General features: G+C 37.3%; 1 protein-coding gene across 1 annotated transcript; it reads right to left on the bottom strand.

Annotated features, from left to right (window-relative positions):
- Positions 1–1,569: 1,569 nt before the first annotated feature.
- LOC129269083 (ubiquitin carboxyl-terminal hydrolase 22-like) lies at positions 1,570–26,182 on the bottom strand. Its single transcript, XM_054906536.2, has 13 exons — positions 25,532–26,182; positions 24,738–24,870; positions 22,504–22,617; positions 21,396–21,500; positions 18,963–19,135; positions 16,877–17,024; positions 15,609–15,711; positions 13,417–13,559; positions 12,814–12,916; positions 10,628–10,754; positions 6,278–6,429; positions 5,458–5,607; positions 1,570–4,455 (listed from the first exon to the last, which is right to left on the bottom strand). Exons 1-13 carry the CDS (start codon positions 25,649–25,651, stop codon positions 4,413–4,415), a joined length of 1,614 nt encoding a protein of 537 aa, XP_054762511.1. The 5' UTR covers positions 25,652–26,182; the 3' UTR covers positions 1,570–4,412.
- Between the last annotated feature and the right edge of the window lie 282 nt (positions 26,183–26,464).

Genomic DNA, 26,464 nt, shown 5'->3' with positions numbered 1-26,464 from the left:
TTCCCTTGGGCTGATATAATCGGTAAATTGCCAACTCGTCCACTCACATGGTCTACCTTCATTTAGTCTAATCAGGGGCCGCAGAACGGTTTTCAAAGTGGGGGGGGGGGGGCTGAGCCAAAAGTGGAGGGGCTGACCATGCAAAAAATCACAATCATATGGTCATTTTTATGTTTTTGTACATGGTTTTGGAAAAAAGTGGGGGGCTGAATTCACTCGTGTACAATATTCTGGCTTATTCCACCAGAGGGAGAGAGTTTGGAGTCTAGTCTCAATTCCAGACAAGGTATAATTTGTTAGTGTCAAATTTGAGTCTGTGCTTGCAGACTAACGTTGTCCTATGCAGATCACGGAATGTCTCCAATGGGACAGTACAGATTGCTGAGCCGCAAGGTTCTACACTTCAGGTATTTTGCAGTGCCTTTCTTCAGAGTCTGGCGTCAGCAAATAGTATTCCACTTTCTATGAAACTCAAGACAGAGTTGGCCATACGGTAGAAACTAGTTTAACTTTATAAACCATGGTCTAATATCATGGGGAGTTGAAGGTGTCAAATATCTGTTTACACTGTACGATGTCTCTCCTTGTATTCAATTGATTCTTATCACAAGCTTTAATGATGAAGAAAATCATTTCGATCATTATTCCTAGACCTGAATAATCTGAGTAACAAATGAGCTAATAATTTGAACATATACAGTGCCAGATTTATGTCACGATTGGCATTCCATAGTTGAACCACAACTTCAGACCAGGATTTCATTTAAAGCCATTTCAGAACACGGGTCAGTGTAGGATTAACATGAATAAACATTCCTTGGCAGTAACCATGGGGATCATTCATGATAGACCAACATCACCCCATTAATAACACTGTGCTTCACACACAAACCAGAGTTTAAGTGCCACGATATATATATCTAATCCGTGCCGATTTGTAAGCTAATCTAGATAACAATGCCCTTCAGCTAAGAATGGCAGCCAATGAGCTTTCTTCAGGAATGCTCCTGTCCAATTTTAGTTAATTACATTAAGAAAGTAGATCTTATCGATTTTCAGAGACCAGTAGCTGAAAGAGAACAAGTGAGAGAGAGAGGGGGAGACAAAAGAGTGATGGAAAGACAGGGAGAGACAACTAGAGAGAGAGAAAAAAAAATGAAAGAGGTAGGTAGAGAGAGAAAGAAAGAAACAGAGAGAGAGGAAGACAGTGAAAAAGGAATGGGAGAAAGACTGACAGAAAAACAAATAGAAAGATAGAGAGCAAATAAAGAGACAGAGGGAAGATAAGACAAAAAGACAGACCCTTGATAGAGAAAAAAAGACAGAGGACAGAAGAGACGGACAGGTAAAAGAGGAATATGAGAGAAAATAAGAGAAACAGAGTAGAGTGGGAAAGAGAGATGGATATATATCAAACTAATAAACAGACATGGGACTTAGAGGACAGACTGAGGGGGTGGGTAGAGATTATAAACCAATGAGGTATAGAGCATTGTTGAAGAGCACCTGTAATGAAATGCCACAATCCCTCTACATTTGGTCCTTGATTCACAATAATATTAAAAAAAGAAATCATATTGCTAAGCTAGACATAGTGACAGCCTTACAGAAGGCGACATAAACAGTTTATATTCACTTATATTCAGTTGGCCTATTGGCTAAATCCATTTGGTCTACTTTCAATTTGATCTAATTGCCATCTGGTCTACACTCCACTTTGTCTCATACTCATTGGGTGATATTCTGATAATTAAATCTAGCTTTAACCCTAGTCTAAACTAGAATTTCAAACCACAATTCTATGGGATGCCGACATCACAATATTCCTTCTGTATATAATTTATCGACTAATCCATTATAATTCATTATCTTTTTATATTCTTCCCATTACACGACTCGACTAAGTTTTTTTTAAATAACTGTTTGCAGCAGTGTAAGAATAATTCTTAATGTGTTAATAAGTTGGACAGTAGTCCTGGCACCCCATAAAAGTGTGGTCTAACTTAACCCAGGTTTAACTAAACCATGGCTATGAGAATACCACCCATTTAGTCTCATTCTCCTCAAGTCTAATGCTCTGATAGTAAATTTCTACTTCATCTACTCTTTATCTCACACTTTGTCGAATGAACATTTGATTCAATAACAGTTCATCTCATGATGTGGATCATGTGGTATTGGATTTAAAAACAACTGGTGATCCTTTCTTACACGCTAAATCAATGAAAATTCTTTGGATATCATTTACCACAAAGATCACCAGTCGTTCTTAAAGATGTTTGGTACTTACAAACAGCTTTATAAAACACCCAGCAGGGGCCCGTTTCATAAAGGACTTGCAACTGTTGTAACTTTGCCATTATGGCAGCTACCATGGTAACCTTGATTATGATTGGCTGCTGAGCCGTGTTACCGTGGTAGTTGCCATTATGGCAAAGTTACACCCGTCGCAAGTCCTTTATGAAACACCCACCAGATGGATACTAGGAGAAATGAATTTAGCACCTAAGAACAAGGAAATTAGGCAAAATAGTAAATAGGCTAATAGACCAAATGGTTAGTTCAGACTGTATGGGATGAGATCAAATAGAATAAAAGACAAAGTGAGAGTAGATCAAATGCCAATTTCCCACATGAGCATCTACAGAATCATCATTTGCAATCAACAATTGAATGTCATCCATGTCAAATTGGCAAAAAGAAATGACTTACGTTGTTATGACTGATTCGAAACGACGTCAGGAACTTGGCAAAAATTTGACCCTCACCATACCATCAGGTTTAAGGAACATATACTATCATGGACATGATTAATTTTCAGATTAAGGAGCACTCTCATTTGAAAGAATAAGTCCTCCATGTTGCTACCTAAGTTGCTTGATAAATCTTAGACCATGTTTGATTACCTTTTAATATAGAGTTACTAGAAGGGGTTCAACCTATATGTTAGCTTATGAACTGGCTTACTGGGCAGCAAAGTATGACTCCAATTTTATATCATTTCATTTCATTTTCAAACTTGCCTGAGAACACTCTCAGATAAGGTCTTGGACAGGTTTCAAGCCAGATGTACATATGCCAAACCTGCCTAATATCTCATACAAACTAATCTCAGACGGGTTTCCAGTAGTTTGCAGCACAGTCCCTGATTTGTTGAAACATGTTACAGCAGTCGGAATGCTAGACCGAAAGAAGCAAACGGGGGTTGCGTAATGTTGCCGCTCCAAACATAGAGAGTAAGAATCAGCGCTTGACTCCAAACAATAATAATGAAATTTATCAGAGAGCCAAGTAGGGTCTGCGTTTAGACCAAGTACAGTGCAAGTGTCTGGTCAGAAATATCAAACTTCTTTTGATGAGATTTAGAGTAGCTTGATGTCAACAGATGTCACCCTGTCTTGAATAGATTACCTAGTAGATTTTTTTTTTAAAGAAAAGCTTAAAACATAGGTTCAGCAAGTTTACCAATTCCTGTCCAAGACTACTCCTGGAAGATGTGATACTGAATGCCTGGTTGGCTGTGTGACTGGTTTAGTGAAGAGTCTCCAGAATGAAGAGAGAGAACACCAGGGGCCCGTCTTACAAAGAGTTACGATTGATCCGATCAATCGCAACTATGGAAAGCCAGCAAAGTCAACATATGAAATGCACGTTTGTTCAAACAATTTCTAGATATGAATGTATATCCATAAAGTCATTGATTTCTTGACAATTTGGTGTGTTTTCCTTTGTTTACAAGGGACATTTTGCAAATTTCCAGTAGAAAAAATTATGGCACCGATGGATTTCCATAGAGCTACGATTGATTGGATCAATCATAACTCTTTGTAAGACGGGGCCAAGAATTCATCTCTGCAGACCATCCTTCCTATGCTCATCCCCTTTATTGGTGCAGTAAAATATACCTCTGGCTCTTTTCCAAAACACGACAATGTTTTAGAGATCTGTAGATTATCCATCCCCTCAAGGCTTGCTCCACCTACTCCTAAGTTCTCAATGAATTTATCCATGCTATTATTCTCTTCATAACTACTTCTTCTCTTTCGGCATCAGAAGCAATCAAATCATTAGGAACACATGAAATCCAGACGGTGAACTATAAGTGCTGCTTTGGTGCCCAGCTATCCACTCAACGAAGACAAAATTTTCATGACGACGCAGGTTCACAAACACAGAAAGGTACTACAGATGCGTGAACACATATTCAGTCCCACTTGGAATTCCACAATACAAGATTGTTTTTTTTTTTATACAATTTTTGGACTACAAAGCATATTTAAGTCTCTTTAGTGGTCTCTTGCCTCGGTTTCACACACAAATAAAATTGAAATAGTCTTTGATTGCATCCGAACAGGTTCTGATGAGTGCAGAATACTTGCGAAATAGAACTGGTGCTAGTATGCTATCCTGTGTCACTCATACTCCAAAATCCGTTTGTGGTAAAAGAGAAGGTACCTATACACAAAGACAATAATTTTCAATGCATTCATAAAAAAATATTGCAATAGAAATTAGGTTTTATCTTTACCAAATCATATAAGCATGAAAAAAGTCTGTAATAACGAGCCAAGAATAAATAAATTAATTTAAAGTTGCCACAAAGAAACCTACAATGATAGTATTTAGACTCGCACATACTATTAGGTTATTACAAGTACAGTCAAACCTGTCTAAGCAGCCACCTGTCTTTAATGAAAGTCGGTCTTAAGTGGCCATTAAACTTGTCTCCCATTTGAAAGGAAAATGTGTTATAGAACCTGCCTATAAAAGCAACCTGTCCCCAGTGACCACTTTTCCGGTTTCCCCTGGCTGGCCTGTATAGACAGATTTGACTGTAATGTGACTGTAAACCAACCTATGTAGGTAATATGTTTAAATAATCTTGCTTTTCACTCACACATTTCGGTATTCAGTTTGCGATGATATATGGTGAATTATTTGACAGCAAAGATTTGAAGATGAATAAATTCCTCTGATGAGGTAAAGAGTACTGTATTGTATTTAAGTTATTATTGATAGTTTTTCACTGTATCCATGGATCTGCCCCAGGATATAATGTTAATTTGTTGATGCCATACAATCCTCCTTGACGTTTAAGATCTTCCGATTCAAAATTGCTTGCAGTTCCTAAATCCAAGAAATCGTGGGGGATCGGTCATTTGCACATGCCGGGCCCTCCTTGTGGAACCATTTGCCATATTCCCTCCGTAATATTTCAAATATCGATTGTTTCAAAATTGCTCTAAAACCCATTTGTTTAAAATTGCCTTCAAGTAGTTTCATCTCAGTATCATGATTGTGTTTCCTTTATCCTTTGTCTTTTCCCGCTTCATGTAATCTTTCTGATTTCCTTTTCTCAGCGCCTTGAGCCCATAATCAATGTGGATTTGGCACTTCAGAAAACCTCTGTATTATCATTATTATTATAAAAGAATAAAAGATAAATGAGTGACCTACCCTTCGCTCTGCAGGACATCATGAACGGATGCCTTCGTGATGAGGGCATCATCACACTTGAACCATTGATCTTGGTGCTGCCTGACATAGCACGTATAATGACCTGCTTCGAGGGACCCGTGGTGGTTGACCACTGCAAACAAGGAGTATCTACAAGGAACAGATAGTGAAAAGAGAATGACGTAGATTAAATACATGGCTTGTCACCTTCCTGGCCTGTATTCTGAAGTCGGGTTTAATGTTGTGGTTAACTATGGATAGCCAATTGTGACATAAATCTCTAACATAAAGGTTCAACGTATCAGCTAATTCGACTCTAAAACCTTTCGTAACTGTCTGGAAAGATTAGAGTTAATTGTCTTCACCATTAAAGAATTAAGGAAGAGCAAAGTAAACATAACATACAATGTAAACAAAATATTTCACATTTTCAGCTTCCCATAATTTTAGCACAGAGTTAGACCATGGTCTGATTTAAACCAGACGGACCATTGAGTTTGCGCAGTGCCCCTTGTCTGCACATAAGCGTATCTGCAAAAAAAGAACGCAACTACCATAATCTTTACATCTGTCATACATAGAGCTGTAATATTGAATTTCCAGCATTTCATGAAAAGGACTCAAAATGCCATCTCCTTCATCAAAACCCCCAAATCATGTATGAAATGTGCGTGCAGACATCTAAAATCTAAGAATTACAGGATGTGGTTTTAGGAAAGGAATTTTTTTTCTTTCTTGATCCCCCCTCCCCGGCATTTTAAAGTCTTCAGATTCGCGCAAATAAACCCTTGATGTGCATGAGATAAGGGCCAAGACTCACTGATTATCTGAGGTAGTTGTTCTGTTTGGCCTGTGATGACTCAGACCATTGGCTCTCCGATGAGTAGACATGTACGGCGTCATGTCCAGTTCATGGGGGAAAGAGATGAACGTTGAAATCTTTTTCCTGAATCTCGTTGAATGCTCAAATCTCTGCAAGATGATGAAATGAATAAATTGGCAACCTAGTCAAATTTTGTGAATCTTAATGAATATTAAATAAAGGTCATTGATTTTCACAATAAATTGTACATTGTAGTCAATGCAATCAATTGTAACAAAATTGTCCTACGTTAATTGTTAAGCTTAGTGTTACCAGCCCCAGGTGGGTGCTTCAAAAAGCTGTTCACACAAAGAGAACACGTTCTTAGATGCTATTGCTAATTAGACTCCTTGGCCCGAATTCACACAGGTGGTTTTTAAAACCATCGGTTGATCAAATGGTTTATGCAAACTTCCTGGATAAATTACGCTAATTTACCGCGTACATTAAGAAAAGAGTGGACTCATTAATTCAAAACAGTGGACTCGTGAATAAAATAGCGTACCATGGCAACAGGGAGGGAGGCGTGATAGCTCAGTCGGTAGAGTGGGGGTTTCGGATTCCGGTGACCCGGGTTCGATTCCCAAGTGGTGCGCTAGTGCCCTTTGGTAACGCATTTATCCTCATTACCAGGTCCCTCGGAGAGGACCTTAAGCCATTGGTCCTCTGGTTGATTGCTCACAGGTATTCGTGCTTTCTTAGCAGTCAGGTAAAAAACCTTGGTATAACATATAACAGGTATCAATTTGGCGCACTGTGACAAAAGCGTGCATCAGCATTGGACATTTTTTAATATGCATGGTAAATAAGCATAATTTATACAGGAAATATGCATAAACCATTTGTTCAACCGATGGTTTTAAAAACCACCTTTGGGCATTTTCACAGTAACTGACATTACACGGCACAATGTTTTCACACCTTTCATTGTGTGTATCTCTAAAACAACAAATGATGGGAGTTTGCTTTTGATAGAGTTAATAAAGTGAACCTTGCTGTATACTCTGATACTAAGTTTTCCTATGTAACCACATTTTTTAACGCATCAGCAAGCAAAAATGTGTCGGTAACTGACATTACGCAAAAGGACATGCAATTTCAGGGTGTTCATTAAAATTGAAATATCTCATGTCCCTGAGTAGATAGAGTAATAATTTGAATATGTAAATATACAGTCTCCGTTCCTAGGTTAACATGTGTCAAAATATTAAACAATTCGTTTTTGTCTTTTGGGGACTATGATAATTTTTCCACAACCATGTTGGTAACTGACATTACACTTAATTTGCCATAGAGATAACACATGGAAGTCAAATGTGTGGAATCATTGCATTGTATCTTCTGTGCAGGGCTTCACATGAAAGTGAGCTTGATGTGGAAGTATGCCCGAGTTTTTAGGAACATTTCAATGAAAAAAAAATTTCTTGTTCTTAATTCCTTTCTTTGATTTGAACATTTTTATCATTACTTGTCGGTAACTGACAATACACATTAACATTTACCAGTGCTATATGATTTTCAAAGGCATAATTTTCTTGGTACTTATATGTAAGGCTTTTTAAAATCATAAAAGTTTCATAATACTTCACATTTTTAATTATCCAAAGATAAGAAATGTTTTACTTACCCGGGGGGGGGGGGGGGGGGGGGTGGGGTCATAGCAGCTACATGTTTTCCTATAGTAATTTAATATTGCATTGACTGTACACATTGATTTTTCTGATTATACACCCATAATATATTCATCAGTTTTATATTGACTTTTTAAACCTTTTCCTTCTCCAACCTCCCCCTCCCCTCAAAAAAGGCAAAATGAATAAGGGTCTCCTCCCCTAGGCTACATGTACCCCTCCCCCGAATCTCATGCAGCCATGTAGTTTTATTGATTTCTATTCTGGTCAGTGCAAGCAATGCTTGTTCATATCTGTCGGATTTCAATTCTCTTCATAATTTGTTTAATCATTTTCTTTGCTAATTTCTTTTATAAGCTGTCAACAAAAAATAAACTCCAGCTTCTAAACTGAAACTGAACTATTTGTAAATTTGAAAAAAAAACATAGTTTTAGTAGATCCATGCAACATTGATCAGAACTGTCAAATTTCACTTTTCATCTATACTTTACCAAATCATATAAGCATGAAAAAGTCTTTAATAACACCACTAACAGGTATAAAAACCAGGAATTTACTTTTAGCAAGGCAATGCTCAAAAGAATCCTAGAAACTGAAAAAGGGACCCTGGAAATCCCCTTCATCACAATGTTAAGCTTAAAAAATGTTGCAGATTTAGGCAATAGGTTGGGAAAAGTACCCCCTACCCCCCCCCCCGAAAACCAAACAAAAAATTGTCTGATACAAACAATTAGGTACTTGGTAAGTGCATGTACAAAACAATTTCATAGTAATTTTTTTTGCACGATGGGAATGCAACTTCCTTCATAATTTCATATAGTAATCCTTGTGAACTATACCTTTTAAAAGTCAATAGCAAGCTCCTTCTGGTGTGACTTTTAAAGTGAAAGACTTAAATAACAAGTATACAATATTTCTTCACCATAAAATTTACCACATATTTGCATTTCAATATTGGTAACCAACGTTTTATCATGGTAACTGACATTACATCTCGGTAACTGACATTCCACTTGGTAACTGACATTACATATATTTAATGGTACCCTATGGCTTCATTGTTAATTAGTAATCTTTAATTTTGGTGTAGAAGGGAGGGGTGTTACCTAGAGAGGAAATATACCAAGTTTCATATAATATATCCTCTTTTCCAGGAAATGAGAAAAAAAAGTTCATGTTTTCGGTAACTGACATTACATACCATATCACATACTTCATCAATGTTTTTTTATCAGATTAATGAATTACTGGTGTTTCTTTCTGTGGGATTTTAAAAAGTGTTATAATAGCAAGCTAAATCACAGGCAAAAACATCATGATCAAACCTGTTCTTTAAAAATCTGTCAAAACAAAATATGTATCAATATACTATTTTCAACACTAATTTGTATCCATACTTTGGCAGCCATTTTGAAATAAAAAATGGCTGCCAGAATCGGAAAAAAAATTTGTCTCAGAAACTTCAGGTCTTGTTTTATTAAAGAACATAAAGCATTTGACATGAATATCAACTTGATTTTTTTGCCTCTGTGTCCATCTGTGGTGAAAATGCCCCTTTGTAATTTCGGGCCTTTGTGCCCCCTCTATTTCAAAACCCTGGATCTGCCATTGGCAGTTGAGATAGGCACAGGACATGCAGAATTCCCTTCCTCTTTTTGCTCCTGTAATTGGTATGATTTTGGGGCTCCATATCTAAAGTTATAGAAAAAAACAACAAACTGTATGCCCTTTAAACAATGGAAAAACATTTTTTTTTCAAGCTATATTATAAGTGTCAGGTATTTTTCAGTTAAAGAATATTACACTGTTCCGCATCTCATCTGTGTTGGTGTTTGTCATTGTGATTATTTTCTTTCATTTTTTTTTTTCAGTTTAGCTTTACAGATTTCAGAGTTGGGTTTATGAACATATGGGCTATTCCACGGTTACTCACGTTACATTTGGAGACACCTTGACTCATACTTGGAGCTGTAACTCCATTATTATTGATAGGAACTAAACATCTCTTTATCACAACATAGTACGCAGTCTGACTATCCTTTGTATAAAAACAAAACTTGGGAAATTTCATTATGCTCCTGGCAAATCTTTGAAATGTGTCGGTTACTCATGTTACATGATTTGGACATGCATAAAATGAAAAGTGGACATAAGTGAAAAGTGTCCTCATGCAAGGCTTTTATGAAAGTTCATTATATCCATTTCAAAGAAGTATATTAGGGAGACAAATTTGTATATAATTCAAAAAATAAAGAACACATGGCTTTTACAAGGGGTGCAGATAAAATGGTTACTCACGTTACAGTTCAGATGGGCTATATGTACAAAGACACATTGAGCTCATGTCCACCAACCTATGGAATTGCCCATATGAACAAGATCAAGAATGACATGGTGAAAATTGACCTGGGGCCCGTTTCATAAAACTGTTTGTAAGTTACGAATGACTTTACACACGACTGGTGACCCTTTTTTGTGCTAAATGATATCCCTATGAAACTGATTTAGCACCTACGAACAGGTTTCAGTCGTGCGTAAAGTTGTGCATAACTTTACAAACAGCTTTATGAAACACCACCCAGGCTTTATAACATCTTTTTCATGAAATCATCGTTTGCTGCGAATACGGGATCCTAGCTTGAAAAATTGAGCAATGAAATAGGGGATGATTCCTACCTTTAGATGAAAGCATGCAACCAGTGGTAGAGTCTTCATAGTGAGTTGTTTGGTAGATTCCTGATAGCTCTGACAAACACTGCATTTAATCTTTGCACTGCTGCCCAAATACTCTGGACGGGTAAATCTATCAACAAAGACAAGCATTATAATAATATAAAAGGAGGAAATATCATCATGAAAGTGATAATAGTATAAGGAAGAAAGGGGCAAAAGGCGTCAAAGTTATCAGGCCAGTAGCAGAGTTTTCACACACAGTGAGTTGGTTGTTTGGTAGATTCCTGATAGCTCTGACAAACACTGCATTTAATCTTTGCACTGCTGCCCAAATACTCTGGACGGGTAAATCTATCAACAAAGACAAGCATTATAATATCATACAACTCCCAAGAATGTTCTGTAATCTGATTGGTCCAAATCGGATCACATGATATTCAGCGAATTGCACTATTGCATCCAAAATGCACTATCCTGCACTCTGACGTCAGAGTGCAGGATAGAGCGAGTTCTGGAATTATCTAGAATTATCTAAAATTTAGATCAAATATAGCATTCGGGGCAACTCAGTAAACATGGGTGGGGGGGGGTTGTATAAAACAAACAATACACGCATTCTTGTGCATAGAGGACCTAAATAATGAACTCTGTGCTCGACTCGCCAAATGGTATATCCATTGGCTCTTCTCGCACATCGTTCAATATTTGGCCCTGCATGCACGCGCTTACGTGCATTATTTGTATAATATAAAAGGAGGAAATATCATTGTGAAAGTGATAATAGTATAAGGAAGAAAAGGGCAAAAGGCGTCAAAGTTATCAGGCCAGTAGCAGAGTTTTCACACACAGTGAGTTGGTTGGTAAGTGTAGATTCCTGATAGCTCTGACAAACACTGCATTTAATCTTTGCACTGCTGCCCAAATACTCTGGACGGGTAAATCTATCAATAAAGACAAGCATGATGCACAATTCTTAAAGGTCAAGTCCACCCCAGAAAAATGTTGATTTGAATAAATAGAGAAAAATCAAACTAGCATAACGCTGAAAATTTCATCAAAATCGGATGTAAAATAAGAAAGTTATTGCATTTTAAAGTTTCGCTTATTTTTCACAAAACAGTGAAATGCACAACTCAGTGACACGCAAATGAGTCGGTTGATGATGTCCATCACTCACTATTTCTTTTGTTTTTTATTGTTTGAATAATACAATATTTCATTTTTTACAGATTTGACAATGACGACCAACTTGACTGAACCATATATTATTAAAAAATGCTAATTCCATATGTTCAGGGAGGAATTAATCTTTGTTTCACTTGTCAATGAGGAGAAAATTAGAATATTTCATATTTCATATAATAAAATACAAAAGAAATAGTGAGTGGATGATGTCATCAGTCTCCTCATTTGCATACCGACCAGGATGTGCATATAACTGTTATGTGAAAGAAGCAAAACTATAAATGTCATAACTTTCTTATTTTACATCCGATTTTGATGAAATTTTCAGTGTTATGCTTGTTGGATTTTTCTCTTTTTATTCAAATCAACTTTTTGATGGGGTGAACTTGTCCTTTAAGGATGGGACCAAACAGACCTTAAATATAAACATATTACGATAAAATGAAGAGAGGCAAAATCATTGTAATAATGATAAAAGAATGTGATGGTAAATGGCAAATGGTGACAAGTTTCTGAGGTTAAAGTGCCACAGTGACTCGGGGAAAAAAAATTACACGGGGCTTGGGGCGATGCTGCCCCTGAAATGCTCATAAGAGCTATGGAAAGTCAAAATAGAAGCCTGGAAAACCCCCATTCACTGCAATGTAAAAGCTTGACCAATGTTGTAGATTTGGCCAATAGGCTGTGAAAAATAGCCCCCCCCCAAAAAAAAAAAAAAAAAAAAAAAAAAATTCCTGCAGTAAAGGATAGTTAAGCATCACAGAATTCATCTCCAGAATTTTCATAACTCGTCCAAACCCATACAATGTAAAATTGTTGAGTTCAACTGAGGACAAGTTAAAAAAGATGCAGAGGGGCCAATAAGTCTTCTAAACTTTACGCCCAACATCATGGTAAATCAAGGTAAAAATCACTTCATTCTGAAAATGTGGCGATCACGCTCCATCCATGCCCACCACAGCGTAACTATAAAGAAGAAAAAAAAATGAATTTCCATTTCTCACCTTCGTAAGCAGTCATCTAGGGAATGTGGTACATCATCAAACCCAGGGGGTGACATAAGGCCTGAATCACCATTATGGAGACTGCTACTACTAGTACTGGAACCTGAAATTCAAATATATAACCATAACACAAATTAATCATTCACCTAGACAGGAGAATACAAGGAGTGTAGTTCAGTGTGAGTCTATCTATTTATGGGATAGCATAACAATCCATTTCTTAGTTAACTGATGTCTCAAATATATTTTTTTTTAAAGAAAGAAGAATCCATTTGTGTGTACTTCAAACAGTCTCATGATGAACTAAGATTAGACCATATGGGACACGACCTATAAGAACTTCAACAACGTGGCTGTAGACAAAATCACAATTTACCATCATTATCATTACAAGGGCAATTAATCGCTAATTTGAAAGAACAATGCTAATTGGTTCCTAGTCTACTGAGCAAAGTGAGTAGCAAGGATTGATTAGGCCATTTCAATTTGTGATTAATCGCTAAACTTTGTGTTACCGGGCCCGGATGAACTAGGATTATGTGGGATGAGACCAGGCAAAGGGAAATTAGACCAAGTGGTGGTGGACCAAGCGACAAGGCTTACCTGAAGAGTTACTGTCTACTGAGAAGTCTTGTATAGGGGTAGGTACAATGATAGGTACAGGCAGGGGCGCACTACCGGTACTACTAGATGGTCCGAGGTCTAAAGATATATCCCAAAATGGATCTACCGTTGTTGATATACCCCTGTGGGAGATGGTAAAGAAGGAGAAAATACAATTGAAAATGCGAATACTTGTATACTACTGCTGATAAGAATATGATGGTTACTGCATTATCTGATTAAACAGGTGGGTGTTTCATAAAGCTGTTCGTTAGATACGAATGACTTTAGCACGACTGGTGGTCCTTTCTTGTGCTATGTGATATCCCTTTGTAATTGTGTTATGACCTAAGAACAGGATCCAGTCGTGCGTAACTTTACGACAGCTTTATGAGCCTGTTTCATGAAAGCAGCTAACTCCAACTTGATCACTCTGGAAAGTCAAGCTGGACAAAAGGCAGATGCATGGAACTGGCGTATGGAAAGTATACATCTGTTCAGACAATAGTTGTCCATTTTGGCTTTTCATAGTGATGGTGTTGGGCTGGAATTATGATACTTTCAAGAAACTGGCCCAAGACTTCTAAAGAGAGAAAGATGTTGCAATTTGATTCAATTTGATCCAATTTTACAATAAAAAAGGACCATGCAGAAAAAAATGAAAAATTAATGAGCCATTTAAAAGTTACATAGTAATATTGAGGATACATTTTAAGTGTAATCTAACGTCCTTTCATTGGAAATTCTAATAGTTCAATTTAAACATTAAGACAGGACAGGATAAACAGATACTTCTTATTCAAATCTGTATTATAGATCATTTTCTCTTTTCTCCAATGAAATTCTCAAGAACACTAAAATCAACATAAAACTATTAGAAATGCATATGACATCAACAGCAACAGTATTCAAGGCCTAAATTTGAATGGTTTCTACAGATTGTAAATTACACAAGTATTGTATGTTTTTAACATCATTTTCTTGCGAACTTGTTTAAACATACATGTACTTTGGGAATTTCAGAAAATTATGCATTTGGCAAGTCTTACTTGCATGCTAGGCAAGTAACAGGAGACTGAAAATCTATGAAGTATATCAAGTCGTTCTCATTATTCTCCAATGAATTTGTTTTCAAAAAACAATCTGAATGGAACCATTAAAGCACATATGAACCCGTAGCCATCTCGAGCCCTTAACTTCCCAAATCTGGCCAGGTTGCTAACCCACAATGCAACATTCTTAGCAGTGTAGTCTTGCAAGTTAGGCCCACGAGAATGATGTCACACTAAATCACCACTCAATTCATTTAATCATTCTGCAATAAGTGCTTGTTAACCAAATGGGTAAACAAGTACTTTTCCTCTCAAACAATTTAGCTTCTCTGTACTTTATAACAAGTGGAACGCCTCTGGCAGTCTCGCCTGCATTACGCGATTTAATATAGCAGCAGTGCTAACTTTGAAAACTACTATTAAATAATCATTCACAAAAACACCATTCATATAATGACATAATACCACGTTCATTGACCATAAATGACATTTGAACGGTGACTTAAGACTTGTCAACTACACCCATGTCCACATTTCATTCACTCTATCCATAAACTTTCAAAGTTATGATGGCAATTCAACAATTACCCCAACATGGCCTAAGTTTATTGACCTTAACTGACCTTTGACCTTGGTTTGGTGACCTGAAACTCACAGGGGATGTTCAGTGATACTTGATTACTCTTATATCCAAGTTGTATGAACTAGATCCATATACTTTCTAAGTTATGATGTCATTTCAAAAACTTAACCTTCGGTTAAGATTTTGAAAATAATTCTCCCAACATGGTCTAAGTTCATTGACCCTAAATGACCTTTGACCTTGGTCATGTGACCTGAAACTCAAGCAGGATATTCAGTAATACTTGATTAAGCTTATGTCCAAGTTTCATGAACTAGGTCCATATACTTTCTAAGTTATGATGTAATTTCAAAAACTTAACCTTAGGTTAAGATTTGATGTTGACGCCGCCGCCGCCGCCGTCGGAAAAGCGGCGCCTATAGTCTCGCTCTGTTAGGGGCTAATTTATTCTCTATAGTATTAATAGCCATCTCAAAATGTACATTTTTAAGACTAGCTATTTATAACACAGAGTGAATGAGAGACCTCACACAGTTCGCTCTCTTTTTAAGACTTACTTGCATGCTTGGCATGTAACATCAGACTGCAGCCCTCCAGTAAAGATTTGGTCAATGATACAATTGCAATGGTTTGGATTATTGCCTGATGCTCCATTGTGCCCTGGAGAAGAAAGACAAATAACAAGTAAAAGATGGGATTATGGAAGCTGAAAAATGCCAACCAGGGCCCCGTCTTACAAAGAGTTACGATTGATCCAATCAATCGTAACTCTATGGGAATCCATCAGTGTCATATTTTTTTGTACAGAGAATTTGCAAACTCTCCTTAAAGAGAATCACACTGAATCTTTAATAAGAGAACGATAAATGTATGAAGATACATCACATCTAGAAAATATTGTGAATGAATTTGCATTTTTTAGATGTTGACGTTGCTGGCCGTCCATAGTTGTCATTGATCGGATCGATCGTAACTCTTTGTAAGACGGGACCCTGATGTTCAGATAATCATCTCGTCATGTCTACGATCCTTTGAAAAGATGATGAGATGACAAGAACTCGGATCTCGTCACGTCTACATCCTGTGGGAGAGATGATGAGAAGCGAGATCACGAGATCCAAGATCTTGTCATCTGATCATCTCTCCCACAGGATATAGACATGACGAGATCCAAGATCTTTTCATCTGATCATCTCTCCCACAGGATGTAGCCATGGTGAGATCAGAGATCTATTCATCTGGTCATTTTTTAAATGGAATGTACACATAACAAGATGATTATCTGAATATCTGGATGGCAATCTAAAAAGATTCCATATGTGATCTTATGAGATAAAAAATCATGTGTACAAATCCCGTTTCCATTAGTAATTGCTATGATTTAAGGGGTCCATTGTAGAAAGTGTCAGAATAAAACACAATACAAGTCATATTCAACATGATTGTCAACTAGTATAACTTGCCCTTAAATTTTTCAGTTGTGTTATTATTACTCGGGTTAAAAAGCAACTCTTACAGAAACGAGCCCCAGGACGGTGTTAAATCAAACTGACTTTGTAATATATACATACCCTTAGGAATATTTGGCATATAAAATGAGTGGGCACATTTTTTTTCTGACATTTCAAAATTTTTCATTTTGTGTATTCAATTCCATCCGAATTGTATAAAATCTAATACTCCATGAAGCAGTACGGTTCTAGGAAGGAAATTAAGATCTGTATAATCATTTCCATGTTCCAATAAATCATAATGTCATCCATTATTTTATTAATAACTCTGCAGAACATCCCCTGCTTAATCATGTTTGCTTATTGCTCATTACCTTTACAATGTCTGTGTAAGACGTCTAGTGCAGCAATGAAGAATTCATGGGCATCTTGCTGCTCGTATCCAGCTAGATGCCTCGCATGAGTCCAAACCAGATGTAATAACCGATAAGGAATGTGCACGGATCGGATTCCAGAATAGAACTAGATCAAGATAAAAGCACAAAGTCATATGAGTTTGGGAGTATGATAAATAATAATAATAATAATACATAGGATTTATATAGCGTCTTTTCCATTTTGATTAAATGCTCAAGGCGCTTTGAAGAGAGCAAAACATAAAAGTAAAGAGAACTTAGAGAAGTACAAAAAAAAAAAAAAAAAGGTAAATTAAAAATGAGGAAAAATGACTGTCTTCAAACCTAGTACCTGCTGGTGAACAAATGCAATTTTAGGTTGCCCTTAAAGGATGTTGCAGAGTTTGAATTCTTCAGCTCCTGTGGTAGCAAATTCCACAGGGCTGGTCCGGCATGAGCAAAGGCTCGATCGCCCCAGGATTTTTTAGATAGTGGGATATGCATGAGACTAGATTGGGATGATCGCAGTGTGCGTGCAGGTTGATAGTGGTGTATAAGAGACTTGTTGTAATCGGGTGCGGATCCATTGATGATATGATGAACCAAAAGTAGAATTTTGAAAACTATACGATCCTTTATGGGCAACCAATGGAGGTCTTTAAGAACAGGAGTGATGTGATCATATTTATTTGACAGAGAAACAATGCGAGCTGCTGAATTCTGAAGTTTTTGAAGTCGGGTAAGTAATAAATATGCCCCACTTGAATAGATTGAGCAAATGCGATCACCAAAACTTTTCTAATGAGGTCTTGAGCTCCTTAGTTTATGAATACATGTAGTTAAAGGACAAGTCCACCCCAACAAAAACTTTATTTGAATAAAAAGATAAAAATTCAACAAGCATAACACTGAAAAAATCATCAAAATCGGATGTAAAATAAGAAAGTTATGACATTTTAAAGTTTCGCTTCATTTCACAAAACAGTTATATGCACATCTCTGTCAGTATGCAAATGAGGGAACTGATGACATCACTCACTCACTATTTCTTTTGTATTTTATTATATGAAATATGAAATATTTTGATTTTCTCGTCATTGTCATGTGAAATGAAGTTTCATTCCTCCCTGAACACGTGGAATTCCATTATTTTAACAATTTGTGGTTCAGGCAAGGAGGTCCAAATCGTCAAATTCCTAAAATTTGAAATATTGTATAATTCAAACAATAAAAAACAAAAGAAATAGTGAGTGAGTGACATCATCAACTCTCTCATTTGGATGTAACTGGCTCGTTCATATAACTATTTTGTTAAAAATAAGCGAATCTTTGAATTGTCATAACTTTCTTATTTTACATCCGATTTTGATGAAATTTTCAGCATTGTGCTTGTCTGATTTTCCTCTATTGATTCAAATCAACATTTTTCTGAGGTGGACTTGACCTTTAATAATGGAATAACAACAATACTCAAAATTTCCATCTCCTGGGGCATGGCTATCCATGCATTTATTGCATCTGTGAAGTATTCCGAATTTCAATAATTGTGTGCTTTTCATTATTTGTACATAACTGCCAAGATATATGTGCCTCCAGTTGCAAAGATAAGAGGTAATATCTCTACAATTAATTGAGTCAACTTGATTCAACTTCAACATGAAGCTAAAAGATGACAAGAATGAATGAAGATTTGATTTACCTTCTGAAAAACCCTGTTCATTTCACACTACAATAATTCTTTGTGTGAATGAAAGACCAATTCACACCAGCTGAACATGAAGCTTAACAATGACAAGAATGAATGCAGGTTTGATTTACATGTAACTCCTGAAATACCCTGTCCGTTTCACATACTATAATGATTTGTTTTTGTATGAAAGACCTGTTTGCACTAGCTGAACATAAAGTTTAACAATGAAACAAATGAATGCAGGCTTAATTTACCTCCTGAAAAACGCTTATCATTTCGCACACTATACTAATACTTTGTTTTTGTATGATGGATCCATTCACACTAGCTTAAAATAACAATAAAATGACAAGAATAAATGCAGGTTTGAATTACCTCCTGAAATACCCTGGTCATTTCACACACTAGACATTGTTCTCTGCTGCGTTCATTGTCGCAATGATGCTTGTCTGAAAGGAAGAAGTCCCTGAGAAGTGGAGTGTGTGTCAAGGCCTGAACGATGCAATTCATGAAACACGTGTTTCCTAGGTTGATCAGACCTCGTAGACCTGAAAACAAAACAATTTTTTTTAAAGAGTTAATTTGAACTTGCATTAATGAAATGTAAAAGCTAGTAATTGTGGCAAATTTTGTCACAGGAAAGTATTGAAAATCAAGTTTATTCGTCATCATATCACCACAGATCTAGATCTGAGCCCCGTTGTTACATAAAAGTTAGTATTATAATAACTTTGCAGTCCAATGGTAACTTCCCTGAAATCCTTGATCCTGATTGGCTGATTAGCATTGTTACCATTGGATGACAAAGTTACTATGATATTAACTTTTATGCAATGGGTCCTGGGGGCCATTTCATAAAGCTGTTTGTAAGTTAAGTGCGACTTTAAGAATGACCGGTGAACCCTTCTTACGGGCTAAACCAACACCAATGGTGTACACCTTTTACGACAAGAAAGGATCACCAGTCGTTCTCAAAGTTGCTCTTAACTTACGAACAGGTGGGTGTTTCATAAAGCTGTTCGTAAGTTAAAAGCAACTGGTGATCCTTTCTTATGGTAAATGGTATATTCATTGATGGTTTAGGGCGTAAGAAAGGATCACCAGTCGTTCTTAAAGTGGCTCTTAACTTACGAATAGCTTTATGAAACAGCCCCCAGCTTTATGAAACACCCACCCGGTACGTTTACAACTCCTTACTTTGTGAAATCATGAAATCTAAGCAGAATGACTAAAGTTCATACTGCCAACAGTAGATAAGATTTAAGAACATGTGGGACTGTGTGTGATCATTGCCTGGAAAAAGACCCATGGAATCCCATGCTTCTTTTGTCAATATCTCAGCATTTCTACTCCATTTCATTGGATTCTGTTTGAACTCATGATGAGATTATTACCACAAATGGCATTCATATCCGAGTTTCACCTGTCTAGATCCATGGTTAAATCATTGACCAGAAAGTAGATAGAATCACTTTCAATGTAAAGAGTAATTCTAATTATTTGGCAGAAAATTCTTAGCAGAGATATACTATCAAACAAGAAATCAATCTAAAACTTTTTTTTTTAATAATCGCTAATTGGTCATTTGTTGACCCATAAAATAAATTTAGGTATGATCACCATCCATGCTTCCAGACATGGATTTGATTTTCCTGAAAAATCAATCATTTTGAATGCTCAGTCCACACAAAAGATTAAAGTCAAGGGGAAACAGCTGTTGATAAATCAGTCAGAATACTAATCGTCTTATATCATTCTTCTCCATATTTCATCTTATTTTCTCATGAAGAATTAGGAGAGCGATTGTAGCGCTTCTTCACCTCCACTTGCAATCTGCATTGAATCATTAAAACATGAGGTTATGAGATGAATCATTGCTATAAAAGTATAATGAGAGTCTATGAGACCATTCTGATTTTGTAGAGCTTCCAGCTCTCTCCTTTCGTCTCGGGGGGGGGGGGGGTGAATACAATTATCTCATCTACTGTATACTGAAGCTCTTATACCTGTCTAGTCAATACTACTTTGTATGGTGGAAATAGAAATGGGACTAAAGATTCTTGCAATTTTGTGTTTCGACTATCATATGATTCAATATGAACTTAACCTCTAGTATATTCTTTACTTCAACCTTTTCATCATTTCATTTCTCATCTCCCTCCCACTTATTTTCTAAAATCCCAGCCCCTCCCCCCCCCCCTCCATAGCTCCTTCTATTTTTCCCTTTACTCCTTCCCCTCTCTCCCACTCACTTTCCAAAATACTAACCTATGCCCCCCTTTCTCCGCAATACACTCATTTTATTTCATCTATCACTACATTTTTCCTTTACTCCTTCCCTTCTCCCTCCAACTCACTTTCCAAAACCCTACTCTCTACCCCCCCCCCCCACATCTCCTTATGATAGCTCAGTCGGTAGAGCGGGGGTTTCGGTTTCCGGTGACCCAGGTTCGATTCCCAATTCCCAAGTGGTGCGCTAGTGCCCTTTGGCAAGGCATTTATCCTTATTACCAGGTCCCTTGGAAAGGACCTTAAGCCGTTGGTCCCCTGGTTGCTTGCTCACAGGCATTCGTGCTTTCTTAGCAGTCAGGTCAAAAACCTCGGTATAACATATTTCATCTCTCTATTATTACACTTTCCCCTGTCCCTCCTACTTACTCACTTTCCAAAATGCTATCCTCGGCCCCCCCCCCCTCCATTGTCCCCTTTTATTTCACCTCTCTGACATTACATTTTTCCCTTACTCCCTCCCTCACATTCATTTACTAAAAAATCTTACCCCCCCCCTGCCTATCCATCGTGACGTACCTATTGTAGAGCCTCCCGATACTTTCTTTCTTGTGGGGTTCCTCCTAAGGAGCTCTATCTCATAGCCTGTAGCTTCCCAAGCAGAGAAACCTTGGACGCTAGAACCTGCAGAGAAGAAATGATGAACAAAGTTCGCTTTGGACACACCCAGGCAGAAATCAAAGCAACAAGCTTTCAAGGAGCTTTTCACAAGTAATGCTCTAGTCTTATCATTGAGGCAGAAGCTGCAGCTCTTGCCTCTGCAGTTATGCTAAAAATATAAGTGATAGGTCTCATGCAGCCAACTTTACCCATTCGCCTTGCTGTAGATGTTGTATTCTTATCATAGAACTATAATTTGCGGCAGTTTTTGTACAAACAAAAGGAGGGCCTCTGGCAGTCTTGCCTACATTATGCCATTGAATATAGCAGCATTGCTGACTTGGAAAACAAGTCATATGAATATATTTATTCACCAAAAACAACTTTCATATGATTTTAAACTGACCCTAAATGACCTTTGACCTTAATGTTACCTGAAACTTGTGCAAAAACGATTAATGATATAAGATTACTCTTATGTCCAAGTTTCATGAAGTAGATCCATAAACTTTCAAATTTATGATGACATTTCAAAGTTAAAGAAATACCCCAACATGGTCTAAGTTCATTGACCCGAAATTGACCTTTGACCTATTTCCTGTGACCTGAAACTGAACTGGCTGCTAATGTGATTCAGGATGACATCCTGGGGTGTTTCACAAAAATACAGCTGTATAGCTAACAATGTTTATATGTACAATGCCATCTTAATAGAAGATTGGCAAGCAACTTATGGCGCAGTCTCATTCACCTATGATGGCCGTACGGCGAGTCTAAAACAGCCGTTTTCATAATTTTTGTACCAGCTTCCTGGGTGTTCTTATGGAAATCCATAAAAAGGCCACTTTCGACTCACCATGAGGACACCGTAGGAGAAATATGACTGTAATATCAAAGACCTCCCAGTTTCTAGGCACTATCACTATCTCACTTAGTTCTATAAAGACTTGCGACTGATGCGATCCAGTAAGCCATGTGGGTATGTAATTTTGATCCCCCCAAACAGTGATTTACTGTGTATACCTACCATGGAACTTTGAGCAATTCAATCTCTCCTCCTGCGATATCTGCTCAAATTCAGAGTCATAGACATAGTCTCCACACGCCACACAGAATACCGTTCCATGAGTCATGTCAACAGCTGTAACAACAGAGGAAAGTGAAATAAGGAAAATGTCTCATCAACTCAAAACAAAGATCATATGTGCATTACAATTTTAAAATAATTTACCCCCCCCCATGATTTTGCAAGTGAAGAAAAAAAAGGAGAAGAAAGAGTATAAAAAGAGAAGACTGGGTAATGTAAATTTATACCTCCCCTATAATCCAACTGAAAAAAAAGAAGTAATTTTTAGATTGTCGACCCCTCCCTATCCTAGCACCATCCCGATTGAAAGCATAATAGTCATTAAGGGGGAAAAGGCTTGTATCTCAAATTATAGGAAAGATCTATGCCACGTTTATGAAAAGACGAGTCCAAAAAGATCCCTTTCAATAGAATTTAAGCAACAACGTTTTTATTTTTAATTCTCATATGTCTTACTCCATACTGCACAGGTATGTTCTTAAAATTCATCAATAAAGTGAGCATATTTTTGCTGGGAATATATTTCTTTCCTTCTAGTTTATAACTAGGCCCCATTTCATAAAGATGTTGTGACAAGCACTTTGCATGTAATAACTTTGCCATTATGGCAAGTATTCTGGAAAGGAAACCCTGATTTTGATTGGCTGCTGAGCCTTGTTGCTATGGCAATTACCATATTCGCAAAGTTACTATAATTGTAAGTTCTTTATGAAAAGGGCCCCAGATGTTGATGGAATCGACACCAGGGGGCCCACTTCAAAAAGAGTTAACTCTCACTCTAAGTTACTATGGTAACTTTGCAATCATGGCAACTACCATGGTAACAGGGCTCAACACCTAATCGCAATCATGGTTTCCATGGGAGTTACAATAAGGACTGAGTTACCATAGTTGTCTTTTTTTAAACAGGGCACCAGATCAAGCAACTACCAATTAGGCCCAACTCATTTTGGCATCTTTCTGATCTCCAGTTTCAAGAGGATCAGGGGCCTCTTTCATAAAGACTTAGAGCTGTGGTAAGTTTGCCATTATTGTAGTTACCATGGAAACCTTGGTTGTGATTGGCTGCTTATTCCTGCTATAATGAAATGTTACAGTTGTTGTAACTCTTCATTAAATGGGCCCCAGAATCCCCCCCCCCTCCCCCACTGTGAATATTTATCATTTTAACTATGCCATAATACAATATGAATATGAATGAGGATTTTCTTTTTAAGAAAACATTTGACCCTTTCTCATTCAAAACTTTCATGCTTATTATGAGTAAGAATCAAGGGATTCCTCATGAAAACCCTCATCATCCATGGTACATTTTAAGAAACATCTTGTCCAAAACTTTTACTAGCAAACTTGCTCTAACCAATCAAATGAAATTATTTCAACGGCTTTAAACAGTCAACCAGTGAAAAATGACTGACAAGTTTCATGAAATGCACCCTGCGAAGTCTTTCACAAAGCAAATAGTTATATAATATTGACTGGCCTTGAGGGGAACATCAAAAATATATTGCCCACAAAAGAATCATATTGGCCCGAGTCTTTAGACGAGGGCAATATGACTCTTTATTATCATCCAAATCAGACATCAAGAATATGGTTCTGTGTGATGTTTAATACCAGGGGCCAGGCTCTGCACTTTACCATTTTGACATACTTGTAATTATAAGATCGCGTCACTAGGGATGCATATCCAGCGCCGGGATCCAGTGTTGTTTTTATTATGACGTATATTTTGCTGCGCGGATCATTATGAAGCATATCTCTTTCTACGCATCCTCGTATGCCCGGATGTGAGACCAGGGAAGATACAAAGGCATATTTTGTGTCGTCTCTGCATGCAAAGTCAATAGGCGCATCGAGACCGAGGAAAATACAAATGATATACCTATGCCTTTCCGATATTCAGAAAATCTAGGGCGATACGGTTTTGTTAAATTACCAGCTCAGATGTCTGATATGAGTGATAATCTGTTATATTCATTGACCAATTGGTTCTAAACCAATCAGATGCAATTATTTTAGTAGCTTTTAAAGTCTTTCAGAGAACAAATAGTCAATCGTTTATTTGTTCTGAGCCAATAAGATTTTAGAAGCTGCAACAGTCATCAGTGAAAATGACTGACAAAAAGATCCATGAAATGCTCGTCCGAACTTGACGACGCCGATGAACCTACCCAGGTGGTGTTTGGTGGACCTAGCATGATCCTGTATATGGCCCATCATATAACAGCCGAAGAACACACAATGTAGGCACGCATGAAGACGTTGGTTATACTGATGACATACGTGACAGCTACCTGCCCGAGCCTGCCCAAAGAAAGAAAACATTGTCAAAGAAAGAAATATTTAGTCAAAGGATTACTTTTTTAGCCTTAGTGACAATAATATTCAGAAAGTGTTCAGTTTCTCTTTTGCCCAGTCAAAATTTGTCATGATTTTAATTGCTCAATACTGGAGTTAGGAAACACCAAAATATTGTTATCAAAATAAAATTTGAATATGTGTGGGCATGTCTCCTTATTATAGATTTGGCATAACTTAGTTGAAGCTTGGAGATACAATTGAAATGTTGAAAAATTATTTTACTTTAATCTAGTCTAATCTAGGCTATATTCATTTGATTTCTTCCACAAGCACAATTTGCGATAAATTAAAAATGAGAAAGAAAAAACACTTTCCTATGTTTAGTATTAATTTGTTTTTATAACTAGCGAGGGCCAAATGCAAGGGAAACATCTGTTCAAACTTAAGTATCTAGAATAGTCCCCTGTTACAACATCATCATTGAATCAAGGGAAAGTGAGCCAAGCAAACAAAGACAAACTAAACAATCACTTTGTCTTCGCCTTCGCACTGCAGTGGCAGTTAATTCACCGACAGTGACACCACTGTCACTGTGTCACTTTCTCCTCAACGACGTGACAAACTGAAAGGACAACAGACATGACATAACAAGAAAGATGCTCACTTTTCTCTTAACATTTTCGACAGAGCTACAAGACACAAAGAAAGCTTGAATAATTCTAAAGGGCTTCGTTCCTTTGCTCTTCTTGAAGGCAGCTACATGCGGGCAGCCCGATAAGCTCATACTTAGCAGCGGCTGCCCGTTGGCTTTGTACCACACTCCACTCCGTATCTCCCTGGTCCAGCGGGGCACGACTCCCCGTGTAAACCCTCTGCTCGCCGGTAAAGAACCCAGTCTAGCTGAAACTTCAATCACTCGATATCCAAAACAGTCGATTCTTCTTTCGCAACGAAGGTCGTCATCATGATCCAAAGTACTTATTTTGATTCACAAATTCTTAAAGATACATAATAGGCTGTTTATCGAGAGAGGTACCGGTACAAGTGTTTTTAAACTCCGATAACGTGTCTATTTTGAAATAGCGTTCCCTTGTTTTCTACGCGATGCTGGAATACGCACAATAAAAGGCGAGTACGAGTTCCCAGCCGGCCAATGCTAGTGACAAATGCAAGCCACAAGTTGTAGAAAATGATTACGGTGTTTAACTATACACTTGAAATATGTATGCATATAACGCCCCGGTAATCTATATAGAGTCATTCCTCTCGGGTCCTGGAAAAGTTGTTTCCAATGCGCAATCGCAGTACCCCAGTCAAAGAAATTGACTTCCGGATTTGGGTCAATAAACCGAAATCATATTTCTCTCTCCCTCTCTATCTTTCATTTTTGTATAATTCCTTCCTCATTGCTGCAGTATGCCAGATTTTAGCACAATTAAGCAGCTTATATCATGATTATGGAAGTGAATGGTTTTCATGGTATGCACATTATCAGCCTCTTCCATTGCCAATCATTGCAATGAATCATGATTTATTTACATGTTTTCTCGTTTTCTTTTCTTGAAAACAGTAAAAGAAAATGAACTTAATAATAACT

The sequence above is a fragment of the Lytechinus pictus genome, chromosome 10 (assembly GCF_037042905.1).
Source record: "Lytechinus pictus isolate F3 Inbred chromosome 10, Lp3.0, whole genome shotgun sequence".
NCBI classification, from domain to species: Eukaryota; Metazoa; Echinodermata; class Echinoidea; order Temnopleuroida; family Toxopneustidae; genus Lytechinus; species Lytechinus pictus.
Note: the sequence above shows the minus strand (reverse complement) of the source record. Positions and strands in the feature narration are given on the sequence as shown.

Excerpts from the sequence above, each read along its gene's own strand:
- LOC129269083 (XM_054906536.2), bottom strand. The coding sequence starts at position 25,651 with ATGAGCTTATCGGGCTGCCCGCATGTAGCTGCCTTCAAGAAGAGCAAA. Across the intron at positions 22,618-24,737 it reads GTCCACCAAACACCACCTGG|CTGTTGACATGACTCATGGA; the intron begins GTAGGTTCATCG and ends CTGTTGTTACAG. Across the intron at positions 6,430-10,627 it reads TTGCATGCTTTCATCTAAAG|AGATTTGAGCATTCAACGAG; the intron begins GTAGGAATCATC and ends ATCATCTTGCAG.